The sequence below is a fragment of the Pollicipes pollicipes genome, unplaced genomic scaffold, assembly GCF_011947565.3.
Source record: "Pollicipes pollicipes isolate AB1234 unplaced genomic scaffold, Ppol_2.1 Scaffold_4002;HRSCAF=4701_pilon_pilon_pilon, whole genome shotgun sequence".
Lineage (NCBI taxonomy): Eukaryota > Metazoa > Arthropoda > Thecostraca > Pollicipedomorpha > Pollicipedidae > Pollicipes > Pollicipes pollicipes.
In genome coordinates this window covers 40,499-50,856 of record NW_023596420.1, presented here as the reverse complement: position 1 = coordinate 50,856, position 10,358 = coordinate 40,499, and the positions used below count along the sequence as shown (strand labels likewise).

At 51.1% G+C, this 10,358-nt stretch overlaps 2 protein-coding genes across 2 annotated transcripts in view; both read left to right on the top strand.

Annotated features, from left to right (window-relative positions):
- The first annotated feature begins 286 nt into the window (after positions 1-286).
- On the top strand, positions 287-6,766 carry LOC119093335 (uncharacterized). Its single transcript, XM_037216283.1, has 5 exons — positions 287-392; positions 5,261-5,671; positions 6,094-6,171; positions 6,543-6,678; positions 6,744-6,766. The coding sequence occupies exons 1-5, from the start codon at positions 315-317 to the stop codon at positions 6,764-6,766; spliced, it is 726 nt and encodes a 241-aa protein (XP_037072178.1). The 5' UTR covers positions 287-314.
- An 827-nt stretch (positions 6,767-7,593) lies between these two features.
- LOC119093334 (astacin-like metalloprotease toxin 3) overlaps positions 7,594-10,358 on the top strand; it is an 11,783-nt gene continuing 9,018 nt past the window's right edge. Inside the window, exons 1-2 of the mRNA XM_037216282.1 lie at positions 7,594-7,605; positions 9,727-10,355. Coding sequence (XP_037072177.1) covers positions 9,735-10,355 — 621 coding nt within the window. The 5' untranslated portion in view covers positions 7,594-7,605; positions 9,727-9,734. The remainder of the gene's footprint in view (positions 7,606-9,726; positions 10,356-10,358) is intronic.

The window sequence follows — 10,358 nt, the reverse complement described above, 5'->3', positions numbered from 1 at the left end:
AGCGTTCCGTCAGGCCCGGCAAATGGCAAGCAAGTTTAAAACGCGGGGAAATCCGGAACATAAGGTTATGTGTGCCTTGGAAAAAATGCGCCGGGAAGGCAGAAACAGTTCTTTGCAGTGGCGGCGGAAATAACTTGACAAGCCACGGCGCCAGCCGGCCCGGCTACACCACCATTGCACGTGCTTTGTCCGCCCGCAGTTCCCCGAGCTCAGAGACTCCAATTCCAGCCAGGACAGACACGGGGTCGCCGAGTCGCCGCCGGTGGGGCCACAGCTAGACCGACGCTCCGTCCAGCCGGTCAGCAGCGGTCAACATGGCGGTTCTACGGCCCCTGCTTCTGCTCTCTCTGGCCCTGGGTCACGCTAGACGAGCGACATCGCTCCAGGCGCTGGTAAGCTCGCGGCTCGTTGGTTGGAGGTTCAGGATGCAAACGGTGGAAGTCGTTCTGTCGTGATGGCGGTGCCAGCGTATCCTATGTTCCATGAGAAGTTCTTGACCGCAGATTTCTCTGGTATATATGTTGGGCTTCAGTCCCGAAAACGCTCACTGTTCGTTTAAAAAGACCACTTCGCGATGTGGCAAGCCCTTGATTTTCAAACTACGACGTGATATCAAGGCTCAGCTTTTTTCGTTTTTGAAACAGCCACATCGCGCTCTGGTAATTTACAAAACGTCACGCGACGCTGTAGACCTCTTTTCGGGGTGTGCGCGGCTCTCAAACGATCACATTGTGATATGTCAAGTCGTGTTTTGACACACTGTGCTGAAGTCATTTACCCACTGTGCTGACGACCTGATAAGCTAAAAGGAATTTTCCGCGAATGTATGGCTGCTTGCATGATTATCTTCCCACACACCTTGCCTAAGACAAACGGCATGACGAAAATGGGGTTCGACTTTGTGGGTTGACTGTTCCAATGAAACATGCTAAGAGTAATGCCGTTTTTCAACTCATGTTTTAAGTTCTGACGCTAATGGATTCAAAACAAACACAAGTTTGGGATAGTTCTTCTTACTTTGGGGTATTCTCTTAAGATCTATATCTAGTGAAGAAATTGTCTTGGTGACAAAGGATCAGTGAAAAGTTGTTTTCAAATAACCATGCTTGATCATTTTGCACCGGTTTATGGTAATTACTCTCGCATCCAACTCCCAAATCCGACTTGAGCATCCTCCGTTCTAGAGCCTTTCAAAAGGCTTTATGGTTTTACAGCCCAAACGTCTTACTCCCAAGTGCGATATAAATATCACTAATCTTATACTGCTCCAAGTCAATTTACGGTACTGCTTACAGGAAGACTAATTGCAAGAGCCAAACACCACCGTCCTCTCCTGATGCGTCAACTACATCGGGTAGAGGATTGCTGATTAACAACCACATCGTTATGCGTCGAAAAAGACTCGCCACGCCGCAATGCGATCTCTTGAGAACCGACCACACCCGAGAATAGATCAACAACGCCTTTTGGCGCTTTGGAAATTAGTAGGCTGTAATATGGCTGTTTCAAAACGGCCACAAGCCGAACTACGACGTCATTTCGGGGTTTGGGAATTAGGATTGGCCAGGGTGGCTTAGGGTTAGAGTTAGGGCGGGTTTGCTATATGACCGCTCTTAACGGTCCGTGGCCGTGCTTAGGATTGGAGCCCAACATATATTTCTTAGGAGTAGGTGGCGAGAACATTGTGATACGCAAACGCAACGTTGAAATTAAGTCTCGAATTAATATAAACGAACGGGTACACATGCACAACAGCAATACCAGTAATTGTGTCCAAATTAGTTCGGTGTTTCATTACGTCATACGATGCACCAAATGTTTCTCATCTACACGCACTGACTGCGTAAGCCCCAGCCCACCGATGCTGTTACCATACTGAGACTACAAAGGACTTCATACCTGGCTGTGCTCCCCACGAACATAACCGTTTGGGACCCATACATCCGTCATAAAACAAGAATGTCTGTCAGGACCTCCAGTGTGGACCGATGGGCTTCCACCACATCTCAGCTGAGGGCCTGCTAAGCCGAAATGTAGTCTCTGTGCCAATTGTTGAACCATCTGCGAGGATTTCAATGCATATTTTTGTTGTTCAAAGATTAGACTGGGCGTATATTTTACCTTGATAATGTTGAGAATGTCCTCTGAACAGATTAACAGTTCAAGCAACACAACAGCATGAGGCTTTACCTTTGCTCTTCCGGTTCGCCACTAGATTCCAGCGCCAGTTCGCGGTGCTGTAAATGCCAGTTCGCTCGTATTATCAGTTTCAAAACGCACAGGTGAAATGCCCGTCAGAACCACCTTCTAGGCGCACAGGTAGTCTACACAGTTCACAGGTACTTCTTTCCGATGCGTCATTATTTCCGTCCGATTGTCGGCCGCCGCCTGGTAGGCGCCGGGGACCGACGTCGCGCGGCTCGCGGACACTGCAACGCAACGCCAGGACACTGCAACGCCAGGCGTCTGTATTTGTTGTTTCTGAGATTCGCGAGCGCGCGTGATCAAAACCATGGTACATAATCTATTTTCCCTAATCGATTCTGACTGGAGGCTCAATATTTCCAGACAAACATAGGTTGGTCATGTTAATACTAATACGTGGACCCACTTCGATGTAATCAACGTTCACGGGTCCATCAATATCTCCACACACCCCAGAAAATTCTGACAAAGCCTCTGAGTCCTATCGGCTTAGAGAGAGTTCTGACAAAGCCTCTGAGTCCTATCGGCTTAGAGCGAGTTCACGTCATATAGTAAGTTAACATCACCGACAAGTTATTTCATGCAGCCATTCAACATCCCTTCCCTCCAGCTATCACTGATTTAAAACTAAAAACAGAACTGCATTTTCTCGTAGCTGATCTAGCTTCTGTTCCAATAAAAGGAGCTACGAATGCAAACATAATGCAGCAAATCATGCCCGTCTTGGACCAAGTGGGCCAAATCTAGTGATAGATGTTCTTGGGAGGGGGGGGGGGGGAGGGCTTTTACCACCAGGGGGCGCTTTGTCAACCCTGTGCCTCCTCCCTGACCAGGGCTATGAGATCGCCCCTGTTCTAAGCCGCAAAGAAGCGATCCGCAGTGCTGTATGGCAAAAATCTAAATGGAAAGATATGTGGTGAACTTAGGAGGCGCAACGTGAGTGGTAGGTTACGGGTACACTTAACAAGTCTGCTTAGCAAGTGTCATGGAAAAAATGATCATGCGACCATTTCGAAATCACTTTCTAAAAGTCAAAAACAATTTAATGCTAATCATTTCGAGAGTACCAGAGCCACGATCAAATGATATCGAATGGATAAACAATCAGAGATGCAGGCAGCCACCGGGGGTCGGCTCTGACGCCGCCGACCACTGTTTTGCGCCAGAGACGATTTGTTTGTCACAGTCGGCAACGTGTCTCTTTAGTAACGGTTGTGTATCAAACATACAGTCCAGTGACGACACCGGCGGTTCAATGCATAAATATATTTTCATATTTGTGTTAAATCGGTGATAAGTCAGCAATTTTGTTTCAATGGAGTGACAAAGCATGAGACTTTGGTTGTCCTTGGAATCCAAGCGTGGCTGTGGCCCTCGTCGGAAACATCATCTGAATGCGACCTAATCGGGTGACCATCAGTTGGGACAGCGATTACTGTCTTTATTTGGCACCAAAACCGGTCAAGAACGTGATGGTTCATGCATATGTGTCGCTGATATGATACATGTATGCGTTCTTCTGTGCATGCTATGCATGCCATTATTTGGTATATATGTTTCCACGCATGTCGTCTCGCCGGCCGTCGTCGACTGACGGGTATCCTGCATTTTTTTTCATTTTTAGATCTTAAGGTGAACTTGAATATGCAAGGGGACTGCAGGGCAGTCTTCCTGACGCCAGAAATTGTCCACACAAAACTGTTTTCACTAAACGGGGCTCACTACGTGGAGCTCACTAGGTCTACGGAGGTCCAACGAATCACTCATGTTGAACGTCGCGAGCTGTCTTCATAGTACACAATCGAATCGTACGTCTTAGCTTGCAAAAGCCTGGGAAGTTAACTATACGTAGTTCGTCATCGTTGTCGAGAAATTAATAATAAAGTTTAAATATTTTCTACGTTACCCGCTTCAGGGATTGGGTTGCAACCCAGTGAGAAGGAAACTTTGATTAAACGACGATAGACGTCACATTTGCTGCATGACGGCTATATTCAGCCTGTTTTACACCACAAAGACCCTTGGCCCCGCCACCCTTCTCCTACCAATCTTTGTGGAGGGAAGGCGGGTACTGGGCATACCAGGTGCTAAAGTCAGGTGGGTGGCAGGCGAGATGAGAAGCCTTCAAACCACTGAAAATATATGGAATGACGCGTTCTACGTTTCTCCAGGGAGGATATATGGCGTTCACTTGTTTTTCTGAAAACGCGCGTTTAATATTTTTAAAGGACATCTGTAGCTTTGCATGCAATCTTAAGTAATTCATCTGATCCCTGAGTCACATCTCCTTGAGAATATCGGGGGTTTCAATCATACTTGCGACTTCTTTATGCCTGTCTTGCCACGCATCGTCAAAAGTCCCAGGTTAAAATTTGAAGATGTTGCCTCCTACCCAAGCACACAAAGTAACATCCTTCGAGCCTATCAGATGCTTCCCTGTCAGGTCAGATCGCGCGTCCGTCGCTGACCTTTCGAAGTCAGATTTTTTACGCCCCTATTAAGCCTGTAAATGGCTCATCGCATTACTGAGCGAGCACCACGAACCACGCCAGCTTTGGCGCAGTGCGCCGCATTGCGAGAGAGCATGCCCATGATCTTATTCATGATCGTTTAATGCGTTCAATACAGCCTCATCTCGCAATAGCGGGTGAGCTCCGACAGACTCCTTCTGCTCCGGCGAGGTTATAAAGCTCAACACGTGCATCTGCGCCAAGCCGATGTCGCTAAAAACACTTTCAAGGCCTTGGTTCTCCTGCAAAAGATAAACCAAGTTCTAGGCCGTGTGATGACCGTCTGATTGACTGCCTGTATTGAGGAGATGTCAAAAACTCGCCTTAGCCGGAGAGGTCGCGGTGATAACAGCGCGCATGCCCAATACAAGGGCCATCGGAATACCATCGCAGCCATCGGAAGTCAAATAAAAAGTATGCCGGTGCCGCTCAGCCTGTCAGGTTTCCATTTCTTAGGCGCATACACTCACATTCACCTTGCGACGATGAATGCAGTCATGTTTCCACGCAATGACGAAAACAGCCACGTCTGGCGTTCGTTCCAGACGCCGGCGGCTGGATGCCGGCCGGACGAGCTGCCCTTCCGCTACTGCGGCAACCTCCTCTGCCATAGCCTGACGCCGGCGCTGCCGTTCGCGGCCGCGCTGCGCACCTGCGCGCGCGCCGGCGGCCGGCTGGCCACCGTCTACAGCCAGGCGCACAACGACCAGCTGTACGGCATGCTGACGCGTTCGGCGTACATCGGGGCGGTGGCGCGGCAGCGCATGGTACGCCACCCCCGCGGCGAACCGGCCGGCCCGGGAGTCATCTGGGCCTGGCTGAGTGGCGAGCCGGCGCACTTCACCAACATGCTGCCCAGCGAGACGCCTGGCTTCTACCGGCAGCCGGACGGCGGTGGGTTCGAGGGCTGTGTGGAGCTGATGCGACACCGGGTGCTGCACGACGACCCGGCAACGGCAAGTGGGGCGACACCGACTGCCGAATTTCCAAGCCGGCCATCTGCACGCGGATGGTGCACGTGTCGCGCGAGCAGCCGTCCAAGACCCCACAACAGCGGCCTTCAAATGCGCCGTTCAACTTCACCGCCAGTCACTCTCCACGAGCAACGTGTCCCGCCGGGTTCCGGCGGGCCAGCGTGGGCCGCGTGGGCGACGCGGCCGGCCGGCAGCGCTCGGCGTGCCTTAGCGAGCAGCAGCCGGCCCGCAATCTGACGGCGGCGCTGCGGGCGTGCCAGGCGCTGGACGCGGCGGCCACGGTGTGGCGGCCGGCGCGGCAGGGGGACGAGCGCCGCTGGCGGTCGCTCCCGGCGGCGGCCAACGCCGGTCTTCTGTGGGCGGGCGCCAGCCGCCGCAACGCGCAGCTCCAGTGGCGCTGGCAGGAGGATGAGACACCAGTGCCGCGCGCCGCCTGGACGGCCGGCGAGCCGCGCGACGAGACGCTGCTCGACTGCGCCCGTGTTCGACGCGGCGCGCCGCGGCCTGGTGGCGGCGCCGTGCGGCGTGCTGCTGCCGTCCGTCCTGTGAGACACCGGTGCGCGGCTGTCGCATCCAGTACGCCGCCGACGTCGCTGGCAACCGGCTGCCGCCTCGACTGGGACGGCTGTGGCACTGACAGCTTCAACGGGTAGGCCGAGGCGAGGGTCCGCCCTGCCAGGCGCCGTTGGTCCGGTCCTCTGCCCTGCCGGCACGACGCAGCTCGGCCTCGCCTGCTGGCACGTACACGAGCACGAGATGACCTACGCGGAGGCATGGAACGTACTGTCAGAGCAAGGGCATGATAGCCGCCGCGGTGCTCACCGCGAGGAAAAACGCATTTGTGCATCGGCAGGCGGCGCGGCTCGGTCGGCCTTTCTGGGTGGTGGTGCTTCGCGGGCGGTTCACCAACTTCCACCGCTACGGGGCATACGGGCTTCCGGACGAACCCAACGAGTCTCCGAACGCCTGCGCCATCGTCTGGTTCGATGGCGAGTGGATGGATGTCGGGTGCGACCAACGTTTCCCTGTCATCTGCAAGCGCCCCCATTCGCAGGAAACATTGTGCGGCTGCTGTAGAGTCTGCAAAGTCTTCCGACTGAACTGCCACTAGTAGAGCCGTCAAAATGTGCGAACCTCGGCACGCGATATTCATTATCAGCTATGATTCCACATTCAGGCCAGTGCTCGTTTTTTATCTAGACGATGATAATCACGCTGGGCTATTTATCGATTTTGATGTGCATACCAATCTTTATTACGTCTGCGTTAGACTATCAAGATGTAACATAACGGAAGCTTAAGATAACAATATGATTAGCACTTAGCTTCACAACTCCTGAGACGTTCACCGCTCTTTACGCAACGTTTAAGTAGTTGATACCCGGGCTCTTGCTCCCTGATGGGTGCTTGTCATCGACTTTTCGTCGATTGCATAAAACCGCTTTTACGCCATATATGGTATGCGGTGGTGACAGTTTGAAATAAACCTGGTGTTTCAGACATCAGAATGTTTGTCATATTTCTCCCATCACTTACTGACGCGAGGATCTGGCACCAAATATCCGCGTGCTTGGCCTCAGAAGATCAGGAATGACAAATAAGCTACCCTCTAAAAATCGTTTAACGTTAATGGATTTGAGCCTGTTTTACTTTACTCACTTATTTTATGGAAAACAACAGGACAAATTCATAGTCGAGATGCACCTGAGCAATACCTGATCAATCTTAGCAGCACACCCGCGACTTGGTGATTGTTTCCTGTTGAACACACAACCCATGGCGGGTCAGAATGTTGGAATACTTTACGAAGTTGTTTGACAGTAATGCTTATTCACCAAGGCCTAGGTGACATCATCAGTCTGCAAAACCAAGCAGACTACATGAAGGAATACCAAGCCCTCCAATGTCTGCCACAGGTACGTCGGAAATCTCGTGCTGTCGGGTTGGCCAGTGAGCTAATCAGTGAGTCTGGGCGTGGAGTAGCTGAGCGAAGCACGCATGCTAGTAGCAAAACGTGCGTAAAACTGATTCGGTACAATAATTAGGGATGGAAAGGACACGGAGTCATCGTAGGCCAGTGATACCACAAGCTTCTTTCACGATTTGATTTCCCGCATGTACAGTGGCGATACGAGCGGATTTTTCAAGGTGTTTCGGCACGAATCGCGGGCCACTCGAGGAATATACCTTCCACAGGTGGCTATACCCGTCCGATGTTTGACCAAATAAATGCTAACGGTCTATTACAGCAAGACTGATCACATTTAGGTGGCATGTAATGCACGTGAAGCCCAAAAGAGTATCTAGGAACAATAAGGAGAGTTTGGCTGCTTGTTTGTCCACATAACTTGCGTGAAACGATTTATGGAAAATATTGTATCGCAATCGCATCGTATTCTGAACGTTCGCAATGACATGACGGTAACACAAATCGTGTACATAAATCGCAAAATTGTATGTGCGCGGGCGATGCCAGGTAGGTAGAGTGGTGGAGCCGTAACGGGTTGTCTTTGGTTGTAATCTTGAGTTGACGGCTTTTAATCTTGAGTTCACGTTGAGCAGCACAGATATGGTTTCCTTCTTGGCTGAGAGCTGGCACCAGGTACATCGATGATCTAATGTCTCACATACGCATCTAGATATGGATATGAGCAAGGATCATGCCAGGCAATATGCATGAGAGGCGACTGATTCGATACCAACGTTTCAGGCTGTTGCAGTGTCTGTGCTTTGCCTGGTCTGCCTATTTCCCAACAGCATCATGTATGCATCCAACAAAACAAAGCAGGGATGGAGCACAAAAAGAGGGGGACACGCAGTGCGTCTTTGCAGGTCCATAGGATCCACTGGCACAAAATGCTTGGTCAAGAGGACTTCAGCTATATAAAAAATCCCATTACTCTCTTTAGAGCTCCTACATACATTGCTGGCAAAAGCAAGCCGGTCTTTTTGTTCTAGGAATCTTTCTCCGTAAACAATTTAATTACTTAAATTACTTCTAACAATAAAATTACTTCTTCCGTAAACAATTTAATCAACGATTTAAACCCTCCCTGCGTCAAATGAATGAGACCGAAAAAAACTTCCTCGTGTCTTATCCTTCGCCTGCTTAAATCTGCCAACAGCACATCAAAGCCGGTTATTTTGTCATGAGAAAATCGGACCCAATTCAGTATGTGTAATCGCCTCCAGGAAACGTAAGCAGCTTAGACATAAAAGTGCAAGATTACGTAACGTCTATTCATTCATGCATGCTCCTTTTTTCCTCACTAGTCTGTAGCCGACTATAAGCAGTGTGCAATGCTCCACCTGGGCACATTTTTAATTTATCTGAATGTAGTCCGACTATAGTGATCGGATACATTTCTAGAACGAGAGCCCGCATTAAGCAGATTTTGCTGTGTGAACCCTGGCATCATACCTTGAAGTCCCAGCTTAGCTGCGGAATTTTGCGGCGAAAGTTGTATACAATATTGCCGTCATACTCGGGACGGTCTACCCAGGCTCTGTTTTTATCTGGCCTGGAGCGACCGCCGCTCCACAAGCCGCAGGCCATCCCAGACAGAGGCAAATAACCAGCACGTGATGCAGTAACAATCAACAACGTGCTGGCTTCATTGTGTATCAAACATGCCATCTAGATCCGTTAAGCACGTGGCTTTACAAGATTTGTTTTATCCTACTTTTTTCTTCTTTGAGCTAACCATTCAACACGTTTTGGAGACTTCTACACGGCTTGGTGGTCAGCGGTCATTAGGTGATTATGGGATCAAATGATGTCACTACTTAAAGACTTCAAGCGAATCGTTTAATACGATATTTTTGCAACCAAGAATTTTCAGCGTCCAAATCTCCGACTATAATCCGCGCATCAGCAATGTTCATAACAGTATCCTTAAAATCGTATTAAATGCAAGCACGGTACTCATCGATACAACGCAGAGCACATCCATCATCAGATGGACAGACAGTAGCCCAACAATGCATTCCTCCCGCGCCCCATACACAAAGCCACCCTGACATCTCATGCTCCACAGACCTGCTAATGCTCAACCTGTGGAGGCCAATCGGCAGCAAGCTGCACGAGGGCGACATGCTGCTGTCATCGGCGCAGAAGAAGCGGTACTCGCTGCAGCCGGACACATCCTCCTCGGCACCGCTTGTCGCCAACCCGTGGCCGAGCAACACGGTCAAGTACAAGATCGGCACACCGGGTCCGAGCAAGGAGCTGGTGGAGCACGCCATGGCGCGCTGGTCAGGCGGCACCTGCGTCAAGTTTAAGGAGGACAAGTCCGGCACACTGGAAATCAAGTACGGAGAGGGCTGCTACGCCCAGCTGGGCTATACGGGCTCCCATCAAGTGCTGGTGCTGGCGAAGGACTGTGAGAGCGAACCGGTGTTGGTCCACCTGCTGGGGCACGTGTTGGGCCTGCCGCACGCGCACTCTCGACCCGACCGTGACAAGTATCTGTACGTGCGCGCGCACAACGGCCTCGTCGACGACTTCATGTACCTCAACACCAAGGACTACGCTGCGTGCCCGTTCAACTACCAGTCCATCATGATGTACGACACGTACGGGCTGTCGCGCAGCGGCGAGGCCGTCTTCCTCTCGTCCTTCCAGACGGACAAGGGGCTCATGATGTCCAGCGGCATCGGCATCCAGGAC

Coding starts and splice junctions, on each gene's coding strand:
- LOC119093335 (XM_037216283.1), top strand. CDS start 315: ATGGCGGTTCTACGGCCCCTGCTTCTGCTCTCTCTGGCCCTGGGTCAC. Junction 5,672..6,093: donor TGCACGACGACCCGGCAACG/GCAAGTGGGGCG, acceptor TGGCGCTGGCAG/GAGGATGAGACACCAGTGCC. Junction 6,679..6,743: donor CGCCATCGTCTGGTTCGATG/GCGAGTGGATGG, acceptor CCCCATTCGCAG/GAAACATTGTGCGGCTGCTG.